This window comes from Babylonia areolata, chromosome 8, assembly GCF_041734735.1.
Source record: "Babylonia areolata isolate BAREFJ2019XMU chromosome 8, ASM4173473v1, whole genome shotgun sequence".
NCBI lineage: Eukaryota > Metazoa > Mollusca > Gastropoda > Neogastropoda > Buccinidae > Babylonia > Babylonia areolata.
The window spans coordinates 27165984-27185983 of NC_134883.1; the positions used below are offsets into that span (position 1 = coordinate 27165984).

The window sequence follows — 20000 nt, forward strand, 5'->3', positions numbered from 1 at the left end:
CAAGTGTGATATGTTAGTGTAAGACTGATGTGCATACATATGCTTGTGTTTATTAGGATATTGTATGTGAGTGCGTATATCTTTGTATCTCTGTGTGTGCGTCAGTGACTCTGTCTGTCTGTCTGTCTCATTCTCTCATACTGCTTTTGTGTTTGTGTGTGCTCTGAGTGTGTAGATGTGTGTGTGCGTGTGTGTGTGTGTGTGTGTGTGTGTTTGTGTTTGTGTATGGGTTTGTGTTTGTGTGTGGGTTTGTGTGGTTTGTTGTTGTTTTTTTGTTTGTTTTTGTTTGTTTCTTTGTGTGTGTGTGTGTGTGTGTGCGTGTGTGTGTGTGTGTGATGCAGTTTTTGAAAGATGCATTTGTTGCACACATATACTGAAATACTCATTGCCACACATACCAGCCCATTTAAGATTTCGTTGTTGTTTTTTCTCCTTTTTTTTCTTTTTTTTTTTTTTAATTTTTTTTTTTAAACAGTAAACTAAATCATAAGCATTGAACAGAAATGTTATTCATCATTTTTCATTTTCATTTTTGTGATCGGGGAACTTGATGGGGAATGGAAAAAAAAAAACATGTGGGCCTGTGTATAGCTTTCATTCGGTCAGTACATTATGTAATCAGTTGTGATGATGATCCCACAGGGACTGGTCGCTTGTAGGTCCAGGACTCATCGTGGCTTGATCAGTAGAATCAAGGATAATATGTAGATTGCAAGATTGAAGCTACATAATTTTGTGAAAGTAAGGTTGCTGTTGTTTGTATTTTTTATCAGGTTGCTTCTGCTAAATCTAGTACCAGCATCCATGGGAGCTTTCATAATGGCTGCCATCTTAAGGCTTAAAGACTCGTATTATAGTAAGAGATTATTTTGTATCATGCAAAACATGACGAGATCAAATCTTATTCCCAGCTGGAACGGTGTATGTTATATCAGTGTATGTTTCTGCATAATGTGTTTAGTTACTGTGATCACTTTAAAACCCTCCACCCCCACATCCCCCACCACACACAGCATCTCCATTGCCCCATTGTACTGAAACAGAAACATGAATACAAGATTAAAAGCTTAAGCATTAACCATAGTTTCAAAGGTTTCTGGGGTTTTCTTTGGGGGGCGGGGTGTGTGTGTGTGTGTGTGTGTGTGTGTGTGTGTGTGTGTGTGTTACATATAACCAAATGCACCATGTGTACATTTCTGCAGAAGCAGCAAAGAGTTGTTACTGACGCCGGTGGTCATCAGCCGCAATGACAAGGAGAAAGTGTTGATCGAGAGTTCCATCAACTCGTTGCGCATCAGCATAGCAGTCAAACAGGTGATCTTGTGATGCCTTGGCTGCACTCTTCTCCGTGCTTGATTTCTTTATTCTTTATTCCACAGCTGATATCTGATGTCAGAGTACCTGATGTCTGTGGGTTTGTTTTTTTATAGGTAGGAAGGTGGCAGAATGGTTAACACGCTCGTCTGCCAATACAGAGTCCGGGAGGGTGTGGGTTCGAATTCCCCTTTTGCCCTTTCTCCCAAGTTTGACTGGAAAATCAAACTGAGCATCTAGCCGTATGGATGAGATGATAAACCGAGATCCCATGTGCAGCACACACTTGCGCACTGAAAAAGGACCCATGGCAATGAGAGTGTTGTCCTCTGGGCAAAATTCTGTAGAAGAATTACACTGGCATAGGTGCACAAATATGCATGCACTGACTAAGTGTGTTGTGTTATGCTGCTGGTCAGGCATCTGCCGAGCAGATGTGGTGTGGCGTATATGGATTTGTCCAAACTCAGTGACGCCTCCTTGAGAAACTGAAACTGAAACTGTGTTGATGCACATTTGGGCCAGAAGCTGTCTCTCCATTTTCTCAGCAAGTGTCTTTGTATGGAATTGATCAGGATTTGTATCAGACTTAAAAAGTTTGGTATTTCCAAATTTTGTCAGGTAAGTGTTTTGAAATGTTGATGTATTGATTCATACCCCGTCTTAGGTTTCAGATAAGCTTTTGTTCTTTTTTTTTTTCTTCTTCTTCTTTTAGTCTTGCCTAAGCCAGCTAAGGTAAATTCTGGTTTATTCAGTCATAAGGTTTGGGCGTTATGTTGTTTTTTCTTAAGGCCAGACACGGTAGTGAAATTTTGACCAAAATCATGACTTTTTGTGATTTTCGTTTTTTCGCATAATTTGCTTCTTCAACATCTAATCTTTATAGTCCGTTTCACCTGGGTACTATATTCACTTAAATAAAGCTTTAAACAGCATCAACATGTGTGATTTCTTGTGAGTACAAGCACATCTCTTTCTTTTCCTGTTTTCTCAGTTTTGTGTTTTGTCCTCGTAATATCATTTTTCAAAATGCTAATGCTCAAAAACTTTAAAAGATAGCATGTTCAAACTTAGTACTTTATTTCTTTATGTATTCATCTTTATTATAGTGCAGTGGTTTGTATAGTACTAGTAAAAGAATGAATATACACTTATTTGAAAAAAATGATGTCAAGGAATTTATACTCATTTGAACCCCACCACCCCCCCAAAAAAAGAAAGTATTTATTCAAATTCCAAAATACCACTGCACTATAATAAAGAACAAATACAAATAAATCAAATAAAACAAACAGAAATACCATATCTATAAAGGTACTGAAGTTTTAAGCTTTTAATTTTTTTGTTTGTCGGCCATTTTGGATTTGTTTCCATGGAAACTGTCACGATAAATTGCACAAAATGACTTTTTTAGGCATGTTTAGTCCAATATCTTTGCATACCATGTCACAGAAACTAGAAAGCCATAAACTTCAAGTTTATTTCATACATTTTTGTACCACCGTGTCTGGCCTTGGTTTGGGTGTTATGTTGTTTTTTCTTAACTTGCAGAAAGTTTGATTTTGTGTCACAGCCTGTTTGTTAAAGGAGACTACGATCAACATTGTGTTGTGGTTTACAGGCGGATGAAATTGAGAGGATTTTGTGCCACAAATTCATGCGCTTCATGATGATGAGAGCAGAGAACTTTGTGGTGCTCCGGCGCAAACCTGTGGAGGTGTGTACACGTATATATATATGTGTGTGTAAGGTGTGTATGGACCTACTTCAAGGGTTTGTGCTTGTGTACAAGAAACTTTTCACAAGGTCATCACATTTTTGGTCAGTTCTTTATTACCTTCCCTGCATTATTGATTTAAGCCATTGTGAGTAATGCAAGAAACTTCGGATTCATCATTGATTCTAAACTTTGTATGAAAGATCATTTTGCCTTTTATGAGCTCAAATTAATTAGTTCAGTCTAAATATCCTCACATATGATGCAACAAAAAACACTAGTCATCTTGTATGTTCTTTCCAGATTAGATAACTGTAAATTGTTATTTAATAGGTTTGCCTTCTTCTGTCATAGAACCTCTACAGAAAGTCCCAAACTCAGTTGTTTATTTGATGTTGAAAGCCTCTCACAGACAACCATGCACTCTTCTTTTTATACAAGTTACACTGGCTTCCAGTATCTGAAAGAATCAAATATGAAACATCTTGTATATGTTTAAATTTGTTGAAAGATTCTTTACCATGGTACCTTTCTGACCTGGTCAAAATGTACCGTCCACCACGCCCTGGCTTTGCGTTCTTCATCTGACACACGCATGTTCGAAATCCCACATTACAGATGCAAGTCTCATGGTTTCCGAGCATTTACACACTTTGGCCCATGGGTTTGGAAATCTCTTCCACAGAACATCAGACACTGCTTCACTATAAAATCTTTCAAGTCTAATCGTAAAACATACTTGTTTAAAAACAATATTTCAAACTATAGATCATTCTCTCCTCAAACCGTCTTTGTGTGTGTGCGTCAATGTGTTTATGTGGGGTTTGGGGTGCTGAGGTGAGGTGGGAGATGTGTGTGAGTGGTAAGTGTTGTTACACTTTTTAATATTAATTTTAGCAAGTTTGTATCTTGATGCTTTAGTAACCTGACAATTGAGCATATAATTTTTGACTGTAGCTTGATGAAGCCTTTTGTACACGAAAGTGTGTCTTCACAAGTGACTGAGAACGTTGATGTTTTTGACTTTTTGCATTCATTATCAGTTGTTTCGCTTGTCAGTTTAACGACTTCTTTTTTACGAAGTCCTTTAAGAAATTTCCTGTAACTGTATTTAGAGGGTTTTTTAGTTGTTGTTTTTTTTCTTCCAAATTTCACCCACATTTTTACCCTTATTTGCCCAGTTTCTCCCAACCCTCCATTCATCCACATCTCCCACCCCTTCTAACCGATAATACTCAGATGTATTCATAAATACTTTAACAAAATGTCTTCAATCACCGATATGTGTGACGGGACATTAAACAAAATTCCTCCTACTTGTATCTTGATATTTTGTATGTGGGTGAGGTGAAAGTGCTGTGTGGGTAGCAATTTTACTGACATTTGTATCTTAACATTTTACTGTGGGGATGAGTTGAGAGAGCTGTGTGAGATGTGAGCGATGTTACACTGTTGTTAAGTGGTTAGCAAGTTGTGTCTAACCATTTTGTTTATATTCCTCTTTCTTATGTAATAATAGGTGTATTGTTCAAGGCGCTATGAGCTTCTGGGCAAGTGCTATACAAATGTATTTTATTATTATTTTTGTTATTAAAAATAAAAAGTTATTATCACTATTGAAAGCTATCTAGATGAAAATGTATCTGCTGTTTTTCCTTAAAAATCATTCACTTCAGTGTTTTTTTTGGTTTTTTTAGCATGTGTGTTGTTTGTTAAGACATTTGGCATTTTCTTGTATATGTGTTTTTACATGGATGAAATTATAAACTGCTAATACAAGAAGTGCAGAAGTGCAGAAATGATTATAAAAAATAAAACAGAAACATACTTTGCTTTCTACTGTCTGCTGGTCTCTTTTAATTAGGAGAAAAAATGTGCATACTTGATACAAATTATGACGGGCGCAATAGCGGAGTGGTTAAAGCGTTGGACTGTCAATCTGAGGGTCCCGGGTTCGAATCACGGTGACGGCCCCTGGTGGGTAAAGGGTGGAGATTTTTACGATGCCCCAGGTCAACATATGTGCAGACCTGCTAGTGCCTGAACCCCCCTTCGTGTGTATATGCAAGCAGAAGATCAAATACGCACGTTAAAGATCCTGTAATCCATGTCAGCGTTCGGTGGGTTATGGAAACAAGAACATACCCAGCATGCACACCCCCAAAAACGGAGTATGGCTGCCTACATGGCGGGGTAAAAACGGTCATGCACGTAAAAGCCCACTCGTGTGCATACGAGTGAACGCAGAAGAAGAAGAAGATACAAATTATGTACCTCTTTTAAATAGGAGGAGAAAAAATGTGCATACTTGATACAAATTATTTACCAAGACAAGGAAGTCAGTTCTCAGTGATTTCAGCTCGACATACCTAACTAACACTCAAGAATTATATAAAATGGGCATTCCTCTCTTTTTCTGGTCATGGTCGTGAGTTAGTAGACAAGAGGTTTAAAAATTCAGAATGCTTGGAACTGGTGAATGATGACAACTGATCGTTGGATATGATTCTCTTTTGGTGTGAAATAAGGACTGACCAGTGTGTTGGGTGTATAGGAAGTCAGGCATGCACTTTTTTGTTTGTTTGTTACAGCAGATGTAGTGTAGCATACATGGATATACCGGATCTGTCCGCACGCTCTGACACCTTCTTGAAACTGAAACTGTTGTGGTTTAATGTTGATGGAGTGCATATTTCTCTTCCTTCATGCACTATTTTGAATGAGGTTTTGAATCAGGTGTCTGAATTTTGAACACAGGGCTATGACATCAGTTTCCTGATCACCAACGTACACACAGAGCAGATGTTCAAGCACAAGCTGGTGGACTTCATCATTCACTTCATGGAGGAGATTGACAAGGAGATCAACGAGATGAAACTGGCCGTCAACTCCAGGGCCCGCATCAGCGCTGAAGAGTTTTTGAAAAACTTTTGAGGTCCGTGGAAAACGCCAGCCTTGTGTGTAGCGGTAAGTTGCAGCACGCTCTGTAGGAAGCTGTGATGTGAAGTGTGATGCTGAAAAAAAGTTCTCTAAGGATTTTTTGTTGAAGATCTTCCCCGTTGAAACTGTCACAGCTAATTTTCTGTGTGTGAAATTCAGGCTCTCTTGCCGGGGAAAGTGCAATGAAGGCAGCTGTATGGTGCAGGTCCTCCATACATTTGTAGAACTTCATTTCTTTCCCAGATCAGCAGATTTTTCTCCTTTTTTTTTTTTTTTTTGCCAGGAGGAGATTCTAGTTGGCGTAGGTTATTTCAAATGGGCAAAGCGCATACTGCACTCATGACCTTGGTTCATGTCATCCCCCAAAAGGACATAACTCTCAGATGCCACTCAAGGGAGGAAAACCGACATGATAATTGAATGGTTTGAACCAAGCACCTTAGTTCAAGGCAGGAGCTTTGTCCACTGGGCCACAGAGAGTGTTATTTCTGAGTGCACAAGCTTTGGATAGGGTCTCGTTTTTTCTCCTCTCACCAGCTTTATTGAATATTTCGTATGGACAAATCCATCTCTGCTAGCTGTGCATTTTCTTTTTTGTATTTTGTTTTTTGTTTTGTTTTTAAAAAAATTAAAACAGTTTCAACATTTTCAAAATATCAGAGAGAAAGAAGAAAAAGAAAAATGTTTTCTGATTGCGCTCTTCTTCTGCTTCTTCTTCAGTTGTGGACTGTGACTCACTCATATAGGAGTGTTCACTATTATAAAAGAGTGGGAATTTACATCTATGACCATTTTTGCCCCTGCCATGTAGGCAGCCATACTCCATTTCCAGGGGCGGGGGTTAGGGGTTGCATGCCAGGTATGTTCTTGTTTCCACAACCCACTGAACGCTGACATGGATTATGGGATCTTTAACGTGCATAGTTGATCTTCTGCATGCTTATATACACGAAGGGGGTTCAGGCACTAGCAGGTCTGCACATCTGTTGACCTGGGAGATTGGAAAAATCTCCACCTTTTATCCACCAGGTGCCATGATGGGGATTAAAACCCCAGGACCCTCAGATTGAAAGTCCGTTGCTTTAACCACTCAGCTTGTAGGCCGGTTGCCTAACTGAGGTGAACAGCTGAGTAAAAAAAACCCAAAAACAAACAAAAAAGAAAACAAGAGAGGCAAGGCCTTCAAGACTCACTTGTGGTACACTTTAAAAAAAAATCCAAGCTTTTTATGTATTGAGTATAATTTCAAAATGTAATGTTTAAGATGAGAAAGATCATTTTAAAGCAAATCAAGTCCCCTAGCATTAATTACAGAGTAATTTCCCTTTTTTACTATCTGCACCAAAACGTTTGCAAAATAAATAAGACTTCCATGCTTAGCAAAAGAAGTTCCTGTTTGAACAAAAAATGATAATAATGACTGCTCTTGTTGTTGTGTCAGAATATCAGATCAAAGTGCCAAGTCTAGAGAATACAAAAAATATGAATATAACAGTAAATGCAGTTTGCATATAATTAGGCTTCATTTTTTATTTTTTGTGCCCATCCCAGAGGTGCAATATTGTTTTAAACAAGATGACTGGAAAGAACTGAATTTTTCCTATTTTTATGCCTAATTTGGTGTCAACTGACAAAGTATTTGCAGAGAAAATGTCAATGTTAAAGTTTACCATGGACACACAGACACACACACACACACACACACACAACCGAACACCAGGTTAAAACATAGACTCACTTTGTTTACACAAGTGAGTCAAAAATGAACTGGTCTGCACAAGCTGTGCCAGAAAGTATCGATAGTTTTGAGATGAAGGTGACAGTTAGCTTTGAAAGGATTTGATTTGACGTTTTTGCTTATCGTCCAGCCGATTGCATGGGGCCCATTCAGTACTGCCTTAAAAAAAAAGAAAAAAAAAAAAAAAAAAAGAATCAGTCATGTGAAATGCATAACTCTGTCATGTCAAAAAACAACCACAACAGCAACAAAAAAAGACAAAAATAATAGCAAAAACCATATATCAGGTTACAGCTGGTGAGAGTTTAAGGAACAGACATGGTCAGGAGATTGGTGTATCTTCAGTTCTTTTCATTTCATATTATGGTCTATTCTCAAGCACAGGAGACTGGTTTATCTTCAGTTCTCAAAATAGTTAGCGTTATGTTCTGATAGTCACCCAGCTGAGCGGTACATTGTTTAACTTAAAGATCCCGTTAATTTCTAATCAAATCATGTTTTAGCCCACCGTGGCATAAAAGGTCCATTTTACTTTTTAGGGCTGTCTTTTTTTCTTTTTTCTTTTTTTTTAAAGAAAAAAAGAACAAAATTAATAGGAAAGGAATTGTCAACAAACATGTGACCATACTGTGTTTGAAAATATGTCTTGTGCTTCATGACTGTTTTCTTTTTACTTTCAAATGAATTAGTTTTGTTGTCCATTGAATCAAAGGGTTCTGGTATTGTGTGGTGCTGATGAATAGTGGAAATAAATGTTGTTTTGGATGGCTTAGACTAGCGTGTAAAAAGAGAGCAATATAGGTCCAACACTTTGCTGATAAAGAAGGGAAATAACTGTTGTTTTGGTTGGCTCTGAGTGTGAAACAAGATCGATACAACTTAACATTTTACTGATAAAGAATGGAAATAATCCACTTTAAGTGGTAAATAATGGAAATAACTAACATTTTGGATGTCTTGGACAAGTGTGTAAAAATAGGAGAACAATAATGATAAAAACACTTTGCTGATAAAGAAGGGAAATAACCGTTGTTTTGGATGGCTAAGAGTCGTATGTAAAAAAAAAAAAAAAAAAAAAAAAAGAGCAGTGCAGTTCAAATCCATGCTTGTTGGTCTGTTTCCACAGATAGCACAACAGGTTTTCCAACTGCTGTTCGGAGCCCGTCAGTTTCCACGCCTCCCCCCCTCCTACCCCCCCACCCCCCCCCACCCCACCCCCTCCCGACGCTCAGGATGTCTCAGCATGCGGCAGCCAGTGCTCCCCCTCCTTTGCCATTCAGTCTGTGCAGGTTTGCTGTGGGTGGAAGATGTATGCATGCATGTTGAGTGGTACAGCAGGTGTGGATGGAACTCCACTGGGTATGGATGGCTGTTTCAGTCCTTTCGTTGTGAGAGGATGACTTTAGGAGGGTGGAGGGGGGTGGGGGGGTTGGGGGGAAAGGCTTCTGTGGTTTAGTCAGGTTGGGGGGCCATGAAGGGGGCAAGTGACATCGTAGGAACAAAGTGTCTGTGGTGTGTTGCAGGAGTTTAGGTAATGGTGTAGAGTGTTTTAAGTTAAGATGCATTTTGAGGTAACGGTGAAGCCAAACCACACATGCAACTTTTACTTCCTCCTTCAACCATCAACCCGCCCACCCAGGCATGCACATGCTCATTGGTTTACTCATCATCCACTCTTTGGTTCACTCACTCACTCACCCACCCACACACTTGCTCACTGATTTACTCATCATCCACTCTGTGGCTCACTCACCCACCTACTCACTCACCGACTCACCAGGTCAGCAAAACAAAAAACAACAAAAAAAAAAAAACCTCTCCCCCACCCCACAAATAAAACAACATTCCTAAGTTTTTTGGGTTCAAAAGGATCCATGTTCTACACATAGTTACATGTGGAGTGATGGCCTAGAGGTAACTCGTCCGCCTATGAAGCGAGAGAATCTGAGCGTGCTGGTTCGAATCACGGCTCAGCCGCTGATATTTTCTCCCCTACCACTAGACCTTGAGTGGTGGTCTGGACGGTAGTCATTTGGATGAGACAGTAAACCGAGGTCCCGTGTGCAGCATGCACTTAGTGCATGTAAAAGAACCCATGGCAACAAAAGGGTTGTTCCTGGCAAAATTCTGTAGAACGCCAGAGAATCGACAGACAGAAAATATGAAAAAAATTAGCCGTATGAAGAGCACAGGAACAGGAGTCATGATGGCTGCCGGAAAAAGAGGGCGCTAGTCAGGGGGGCAGAGGGGAGGTTACCTACTTCCGGGAGGTTATCGGTCGTAGCTACTTTCGTTTTCTCTGCATAGGCGGATTGTAGTTTGCACAGGACAGGAATGTCAGACCCCTGCTGTAGTCTGCACTAGAGGGTCATGGTAAGTATGTTACTTAAATGTAATTTTAGATAGAAAATTTCCTTTTGATAGGAAAAACAAATAAAACTGCACACAGGAAAAAAATTTTTTAAATGGGTGGCGCTGTAGTGTAGCGACGCGCTCTCCCTGCGGAGAGCGGCCCGAATTTCACACAGAGAAATCTGTTGTGATAAAAAGAAATACAAATAGGTCTCTATTGATCTACAAACACAAATCCCACACTCGTTCACTCACACGCTTTGATAGAAAGACAACAAAAATCAACCAGTGCAAGAAATCTCACAAGGCTTTGTGATGCATTAAAATAATAACTTTCTTTTCTTCTCCCACTTCAGTTTTTCTTGAGGGAATGTGAGCATACTTAGAAAAAAAAAAAAAAAAAAAAGAATCACAGATACAGACTTTTTTTTTTCCATAAATGAATAAAAGTGAAATGAAGTAGAAAATGTGATCTCAATAACTGGAAAGTATTAAAAAAAAAAGGTGAGCCCCAATCTGAAATAAGGGTGCATTAAATCATGATTATGATCTTGTTCTTGAAAAATAAAACATTTTGGGGAGGCTTTTATGTAAGACATTCCGAGACATTATTCATGTACATTTGTATCTCATCTTAACTTTCTGCATGTTAGTCGTAGCTCTGATGAAATTTCACAGGAGTATTGTATTGTAATGAGCCGAAATACACTGACAGTATATATTGTTCTTGTTCAACATGTTACCGTTTACAACCCTGTTATTATTTATTGATTATAACATGTTACATATATTTACAAATTTACCATGTAAGATGTGTAATTATGTCAACAAATGTGTATTTTGCAAAAGGAAAAAAAAACAAAACAAAGCTGTTTACTTCTGGAATATAGTGTATTGCTTGCATGTATGTTTGTTGCTTGACCGTCTTTGAGTTGCAAGTCAGTGATACTTTGAGAGCTTTGTTTCTGGTTTCTTTTACTTTTTAAAGAACTTGAATCATTTATGATGTGATCATACCAAAAAAAAAAAAAAAAAGGAAGGGAAAAAAAAAGAAAACCCAAAAAACATTGCTATTAAACTATGTGTAGAAAGCTTTGTTTGCAGTGTCAGTTTGTACTGGGGTTTTGTTTGGCGATAATGTTATTCATAATAGGTTCTTTTTGTGTTGGTAGGTGACTGCAGTTTTCTCTGACACATTGTGTGTGTGTGTGTGTGTGAGTTGTGTGTGTAAGTACATGCACATGCTCACACAAACCATAAAAAACACATGCATATTGGATATAATGTATACATTTATTGATTTATAATCTACAGTAATGCACTTATATTTTTTCTTAATAGATACACAGCTACAACAATAAAATGAACAATGCACATCAAGGAAATGGCACTGGAATCAGTATACTTAGCAGTTGAAACGGCACCAAAAATTTGGGGCTGTCGAGTTTAAGTCAATTAGTGGCCAACATAAAACATTTAGTCTGCCTTGTTCTCAAGGCAAGAAATCTCCACTCTTCCTCTGACTGTTACCGTTTGAAACTTGGAGTCAGTACAAGAACCTATGGTGAACGCTCCTCTTTGCTGCTCCTCACACCTGGAACAACGTTCCTCATCATATCCGTGCATCTGATTCTATTTCTACTTTTTGCTCGTTGTTAAAAAAAAACAACTCATCTTTTAAAAACCTATCTATAAGCACTCTCAGCTTCCTTGTTCTCCAGCACCACCCATGGTCAGCTCACTTTGGATGTATGAAGAGTGGGAAAGGGAGAGTGTGAGTGTGTGGGGAAGCGGGGAGGGGTTTTGAGAAAGAGTGGTCATGAATGATTTATGTCACTTGTAATATTTTTCTTTCATGTAAAGTGCCGTGAGCTCTTACAAAGGGTGCTATATATAAATGTACATTATTACGATATTATTATTATTATTTTTTTTTTTTAAAAGAAAGGAAGCTGCAATTATAGTTCCCATACTTGCTGCTTACAACTTCTTGACAGTGAACATAACAGTGTTAATGCACAGCAACATGCAAATAAAAAAAGAAGTAACAAACGGATAAAGAAGAATAAAGAGAGTGCAAGAGGTTGATGTCTTTTTCTTTTGTAATGAAAATTATACCATCAGCAAGTGTGAGCTAATTTTCTCCAATTAGTTTTCTCTTACTCCAACTATTGTGCTTTAGCATAATCATTAACATGGATGAGTTCGCACGTTTGAACACCAGTTTGAAACTGAAACTGATGGCAGTCATAAACATCATAATATCCTGATCTTCTTTTGCGCGTGTTGGCTGGGACGGGTTGGGGTGGGAAGGGAGGAGGGAGGGACAAAGAGGAGACGAATCATTGACTGGTGTTTACAGCGTTTATCAGTAGTTTCGGAAATGCAGCCGTGGTCATTAGTGGAAGCTCCAGGAATCAATGGTTCATTTTCCCCCTCCTAAAGGTGCCGAAATAAAAATCATGAAACAGGCAAGCACACACACACAAACACACACACATTTTCTCCCTCTCTCTAATTTATCATACTTTTTGTGAAAAGGAGACATACACACACACACACACACACAATTTTCTCCCCCTCTCTCTCTAGTTTATCATACTGTTGGTGAAAACGACACACACACACACACACATACATTTTCTCCCTCTCTCTCTCTATAGTCTATCATACTGTTGGTAAAAAGGACACACACACACACACACACACACACACACACACACTTTCTCCCTCCCTCTCTCTAGTTTATCATACTTTTGGTGAAAAGGACACACACACACACACACACACACACACACACACACACACACACACACACACCCTTCAAAGCACTGTTCTACATGTGGCCTTGGAATAAAAACAAAAACACAACACACCTCCACCTGGACCACAAAGTGAAAGTCTTGAGCAGTGTCAACAACTTATTCCAAAAGTGTTGCAAGATGTGACACGGACTAGATTATCATCATTATTACAAATGTCAGTATGTAAAAGGATAAATCTTAAGCATTTGAATGACATACCTGCCATGAAAATACCCCCCCCCTCCCCCCCTTTTTATTTTTTTTGAACATACTATATATAATGTTCACCAGCATAGAAATACTTCTCACTGTGGCTTCTGCAAAAATGACGAGGAAGTATGCATAATACAGATTGACAAGCACATAAATATATGTGTACAAAAGCAGTCAATGTAGAGATTGATGCTCAATTTGAGACTGACATCCCATTAATTAGCCCTGAATCTGTGATGTTAAGATCAAAGCAGTTACATGAGTGAGAGAGAGTGAGTTTGATAGATATAAATGTGTGTGTGTGTGTGTGTGTGTGTGTGTGTGTGTGTACAGCTACAACCATATATTTCAAACAAGACTGAACAAAAACAAAGCAAAACAAACAAATAAACAAAAATCTTTCCCACATACAAAATTATCAGATAATATGAATATATATACAGCAAATGTACCCGTTTCAAAATGAGCATCTTTTCTTTTTCAAACATTGTGGCAACACACAAGCAATGCAAAACAAACATAACAGCAAAACTACAAAGCAACAACAACAACAACAAAAACCCAACAGAACAGCCTTTACACTTGATTATTATAAACATCTGTCATCATGCTTTTCTGAAATGAAAAACTGGTTGACTGAGTGGATGTCGTCTTGATTAATGTAAAAATCTGGATTTAGACTCTGAGAATTGGTATGGGGGCTAAAGAGATTAAAGCTCTTGTTAACTTACACTCCATATCAATTTTTTTTTTATCTACCTATAATATATATATATATATATACATAGATAAAAAGTTGATATGGTGTAAGTTAACAATATTTATATATATATTGTGTGTGTGTGTGTCTTTAGACACTTCTGCCCCATAAGTAGAGAGAGAAGGAAAAAAAAAAAAGAATAAAGGTTCCCTAGCCTTTTATGATCATGAGGGGCAGTGCATTCACATCGACTGTGCAAAGTACTCAGCATGGGGAAGGTTGGGTCCCAATCCTATCCTTCTGTCGTTTTAACCCCCCCACTCCCCCTCTGGACCCCCCCCTCCCCCCGTAACTGAAGTCAGGTACCCATTCTCACCTGCATGGAGTGAGGAGAATAAGCGTAAACTGCCTCCCCCAAGGACACACAGCAAGTACTGTGCCGCATCACAGGTCATCGAACCCTCATCACCAGGGAACATTGGATCAGAAGTCCAAGATCCAACAGATTCTGTCTCAGTGCCTCCATGAGGTACCGAATATTCACCGGACACTGACAATTGTTGAAAATGATATTCACATTGTTGTGCCTTGTTCGTTGGACTTTTGACTCGGGGGGGCTAGCCAGCCTGGATAGAGAAAGAGCGAGATATACACAAGTTTGTAAAGGCAAGTACAGTGCACTATATACACATATTGCCAGCTGGAATCTAGTTTGTGAACGGTTGCTCTCGTAACTCTGCAGCCAGAAAGCCAAGCATCAAATACAACACAGTTAACCGATATCAGAAACAGAATATCAAATGTGAATACGAGTCAAAGCCAGAAGCAGAGTATTAAATAATGAACAGGGTCGAACATAGTTAATTTTGTCTCGCTTTGAACTTTCCCCGAGACTGCATTTCATGACCAGCAACGCGACAGGGAAGAAGGTGAAATATAAATCCTTCTCATGCACTGTAGGTCAAAAAAGACTCCAGGAGCAGGGTTGAACATAGTTAATTTTGTCTCCCTTTGAACTTTCCCCGAGACTGCATTTCATGACCAGCAACGCGACAGGGAAGAAGGTGAAATATAAATCCTTCTCATTCACTGTAGGTCAAAAAAGACTCCAGGAGCAGGGTTGAACATAGTTAATTTTGTCTCCCTTTGAACTTTCCCTGAGACTGCATTTCATGACCAGCAACGCAACAGGGAAGAAGGTGAAATATAAATCCTTCTCATGCACTGTAGGTCAAAAAAGACTCCAGGAGCATCTTATCTTCATGAAGCTTTGGATCTACTCAGTGGTGTGCTTTGAAATTCAGCTGTGTGCTTAGAAACAGCTTAATGCTTATCAATTCAGCTGTGTGCTTCAACTGTGCACTCAGAAATGAGCTGAATGCCTTGAAATTCTGCTGTATGCTTAGAAATTCAGCCGAATGCTTAGAAAATCCACTGAATGTTTCAGCTGAAGACGCAAAAATTCAGCTGAATCAGTGAATGCTTAAGAATTCAGGAAATCCTCCAGCGCTTTGTATTGGTAACACATGGGGCACCATGTTCAAAAACGAACAAGTAAACAATGGCTTCAATAAATTATTCCCTACCTTATGTGGGTTTGAAAAGGGACTGTTTTGTACACGGAACAATGTCTGCAATAAATGATCCCATACCTTGAGTACATAAATTACTGGATCTATTTTGATGCATGAGGCACAAGTCGGAGTATCGTCTTTGTGTAAAGAAAAGTAATGGCTTCTTGCAGACCAGGGTGGGATCTTGAAAGTTCTTCTGGGATTTTTATTCTTCTTTGTCCAGTTGTAACAAATAAAAGTATTACAATTTTTCTTTGTTTCTCTCTAACTTTAAGTGACACAAAAATGATTAGAATGCAAGAAAAAAAAAACAGCACATGTTTTCATTTGTATTTTTAAAATGTAGTGTGATGCAATGAATTGTAGACATACTTAAATGTTAGGAAAAAAAAAAATTAAAGGGGGCTGGGGGTGCAAAGTAGAAGGCACAAAAGTTGACCAAAACAATAACGAGGACAGAATAAAAAAAATTTTTAAACATGATAACAAATCACTTTTTTCTTCATGTACCGATACATATGATCTCTTGAAGCATGCCATTTTTTAAAATTAATTTTGTCCAATATTTTTGAGGAAGGGAATCCCCCCAAACAAATCACATGAACAGTCTTTCTGTCATCTTTCTCACTCCCTTTCTCACAGTTCAAATCCATGGATTGGATGACACCCCACCCCCAAGCCCTCAGACTTTTGCTTTAAATACACATTCTAGAATACATTCTGTAGCAGCTTGCTAGAATGAACAAACACACACGCATGCACACACACACACACACTATTAGAAGTTTTACTAAAGTGCATTACTAAAGTTACTTGGTTCTGTATCATGTCAGCCAAGCCAAGGCTGATAACTTGATCAGCTGTTTTCACAGTCATGGCAGGAATGAAAGGGCTCGACTGGCTTGGTGTCTCAAAGGAAATCCCTTCTGTGATGTGATGTGGGGTGTGTGTGTGTGTGTGAATGTGTGTGTGTGTGTGAATGTGCGCGTATGTGTTAGAGCAAGAGGTTATACTTTATACTGTTGGGTGAACATTGTGCACATAAAGTACCCAGCATTTTGATATAAAAGAAAATAAAACTGATTTTCGATATATCAAATGAGGAGATAAAAATTCATTAAAAAAACAAAAAAAAAAAAAAAAAAAACACACGCCCGAATGAAGGTTTATACATGGATTGAGGATGTCTTGGAAAAAAAAGGGACAGGGATTTGCCTTACACACACACACACACACACACACACACAAACACACACGCACACTCACACACAATTCTAGTTCACTCTCTAGTTCATCATCTGCCTATTCACATCGCTTTCAGGAGTTCTGGTGAAACTGAAGAGCAACGCATCCTCCTCTGGTTCATACTTACATGAACTAAAAACAATATTCATCTACATGCAAACTGATTTGTGTGTGTTCCTGCTTTCTTGTACTCATCAGTGTAACTTTTCTTCCAGTCACAATACGGAAGAAAAGGCTTATGAACCGGGAAAGAACATGGAATGGAATTCATTCTTTGGTGGTACAAATTAGTAATTGGACCAAAAAGCAGCTGCATTACATGAAGCATATCGTTAACAACCTCAACAAATGTGCCTTAAGCTTGAAACGCGTTTCGGATTTGTCTTGCCACAAATGTGCATGATTGCAAACTCTCTCTCTCTCACACACACTGGCACTCACTGACAGGCACGCACACACACTCATGTACCTTACCTTATCTTTCACCATTCTTGCAGAGACACACATACTGTAACACACACACATGCACAGCACCACTTGAAGCATGCTGGTTTGTGATTGATTCTTGGCCCTTCTTTGTCCACACTGTCCACCTCCCCCCCTCCCCTTAGGTATCATGTGATCTCTCTCTCTCTCTCTTTCTGTGTCTGTGTGAGCATGCATGTGTGTGTGCCGTGCGCGTTTTCGTGCGCATGCATGTGTGTGCATGTGCACGCATGCGTGCGCGCATGTGTGTGTATACATATGTGTGTCAGTGGAAGGGAAGAGTAAACGAAGCTCTTTCCGTTTTATTGATGAAGCAAACCATGTATGAGTTTTTCTGGTGTTTTTTTGTTTGTTGCTTTTTCCCTTTGTTTACAGTGTTTGTATACTCTGATAAGTTTTATATACTATTTTGCTCTCATTTTTGTGAACTCCATATGCAAGCTCTGTGTATCTGGCGGAGCACACTGTTAGTTCTAGTCTCCCAGTCAAGATGGGGGCCAGGGACATATTCTGTTGATGAACATTTCTGCGTAGGCCGCGTTGATGTCCCCTTCAACATTGTAGGTGACCACAGGCGGAGAGTGATGTCCCATAGGCTGGTGTTTTTCTGCCGTGATCTGCAGAGCATCAACATCATCATCAACATCAACATTACAATACAAAATGGAACAGTTTTTACTTTGGTGAAAAACAAAACAAAACATATAACGACAAAAGAAATCAAGAATTCTTTCTTCTCTGCAAAATTATCGATACCATCGGTATTGGTTGTTCATCTTGAAATTCAGCTGTCGAGACATCTGGCTCATCTGATAACAATGCTCGAGTTCTCAATGTATCATTGTGCTTCAAAACCTGGGCATTGAATTAAAATGCAAAGTAAATTTTGCTTTGTGAAAATGTATGTATAAACTGTGATCAACAGAATCATGAACATTTGATCCACAAAATGAAATGGTAACATGGATCACAGTATTAAATCAAAATGCAAATGTGTGAAAATGTATGTATATAATTATTGCAATCAACAGAATTATGAACATTTGATCCACAAAATGAAACAGTACACTATAAAACTGAAATCGACGGGACAAATCTCTTCCCTGAAAAAGTGGATTTGTGGAGGAACTTTCTTTGTGAATATAACAAACTGTGCCGGCGGATGCCCAAACTGTACTGATTGCGAAGGATCAGAACTCTCCTACTAGGAGGCAAAACTGCACTGGCTCTTCCTTGGTGCTGCAGCCTTGGGGGCTAGTTGGCCTTTAGGAACCATCCCAACACCGACTGTCCTTAAACCCTCTTGGCCGAGAGAGTGGGGATGTAACTTGGGCAAGACATTCTCCACTATAATCAAACTCTGGCATGGGTAACAGTTGGGACAGCAGCTGCCTCCTCTGATGGTCATAGTCGGACATGACTATCATACTAACTGTACACACTTGTAAGAAAAGGGACTATAGTGAGAGTGAGCAAAATATATGTATGTGAAAATGAATACAATATCTGCCCTATCCGCTACAGACTGAGTGGAAGAATCTAGCTATGCTGAAGTGAAGTACACAGTACTTATAAACACATCCCACGGAAGTGACTGGTACATCTGATCTGACAGATGGAAGCGGGCCTAGCAAGCCGTTGTGGTAATCATACCAGCGCACACAGATCTGCGGAACCCTATCGGAAACAGCAAAAGTGCACAAACACTTATGATGCACCTAACCCTTGGAAATGACATGTGCATCTCCGCTGTAAGAAGTGGGAGTTGCGAGCCTTTGTAAGACACCACACGGTATATAGTTCACAGATATGTTCTTCAAAACTGCCAAGCGCGCAACTGCCAATAACACACACACCCTGTAAAAATGCCAAAAACGCTTTCCCTGTAAGAAACAGGCGCAGAAAGCAAAAGTAATATTCTCTATAGGACCCACCCACTGTAATATACCAATTACTAAACAGCGTATAGTTTTGTTCTTCAAAGTGCAAAACTACTTATACCCTGTGAAAACGAAACCAGCACCTTTCCTGGAAAAAAAGGTATAGTAGAAGTGAGCCATAGAAATACAACACACACTGGCACACTTATTTTGTCCTTCAAAAATAACAAAGCGTACAAGTACTTATAATAATAATGATAATAATAATAATGTACATTTATATAGCGCCCTCTCTAAGAGCTCAGGGCGCTTTACATGAAAGAAAAATATTACTACAAGTTACATAAATCATTCATGACCACTCTTCCTCCCCCCCCTCCCCCCCCCCACACACACTATCCCTTTCCCACTCTTCATACATCCAAAGTGAGCTGACATGGGTGGTGTTGGAGAACAAGGAAGCTGAGAGTGCTCATAGATGAGTTTTTAGTGATGAGCGAAAAGCAGAAATAGAATTAGATGCACGGATATGATGAGGAAGGTTGTTCCTGATGTGAGGAGCAGCAAAGAAGAAAGAACGTTCACCACATGTTCTTGTATTGACACGAGGAAGTTTCAAAAGGTAACAGTCAGAGGAAGAACGGCGATTTCTTGCGGGAGTGTAAACACTGATAAGGTCAGAAAGCTATGTAGGTTCTGCGGAATGGAAAGCAGAATAGCAGAGACACGCAACTTTGTATTTAATTCTTGCTTCAGTGGGGAGCCAATGTAGAGTGCGGAGGTGAGGAGAAATGAGATCAGTACATAGGACTATGAGAGTCAGATGGGCAACATTGTTTTGAAGTTTTTGAATTCGCTGAAGAATATTATGTGGACAGCCTATGAGAAGAGAATTACAGTAGTCAATTCGTGTCAGCACAAAAGCAGAACTAAGAGTTTTAGTAGTTTAACAGACAGGTACTGACGGATAGAATTGATGCGACGAAGTTCACAACTGACTCGGCGTATCAGATTTACTACCTGAGCGTGCATGCTGA

General features: G+C 39.2%; 2 protein-coding genes across 2 annotated transcripts in view; one reads left to right on the forward strand and one right to left on the reverse strand.

Moving 5' to 3' along the window:
- The window catches only part of LOC143284696 (actin-related protein 2/3 complex subunit 4), a 13764-nt gene extending 3270 nt beyond the window's left edge, over positions 1-10494 (forward strand). Inside the window, exons 3-6 of the mRNA XM_076591627.1 lie at positions 1203-1314; positions 2936-3031; positions 5789-5998; positions 8836-10494. Of these exons, the coding sequence (XP_076447742.1) occupies positions 1203-1314; positions 2936-3031; positions 5789-5965 (385 nt within the window). The 3' untranslated portion in view covers positions 5966-5998; positions 8836-10494. The remainder of the gene's footprint in view (positions 1-1202; positions 1315-2935; positions 3032-5788; positions 5999-8835) is intronic.
- Positions 10495-14123: 3629 nt separating this feature from the next.
- The window catches only part of LOC143284697 (uncharacterized), a 173208-nt gene continuing 167331 nt past the window's right edge, over positions 14124-20000 (reverse strand). The window contains exon 23 of the mRNA XM_076591628.1: positions 14124-17700. Coding sequence (XP_076447743.1) covers positions 17569-17700 — 132 coding nt within the window. The 3' untranslated portion in view covers positions 14124-17568. The remainder of the gene's footprint in view (positions 17701-20000) is intronic.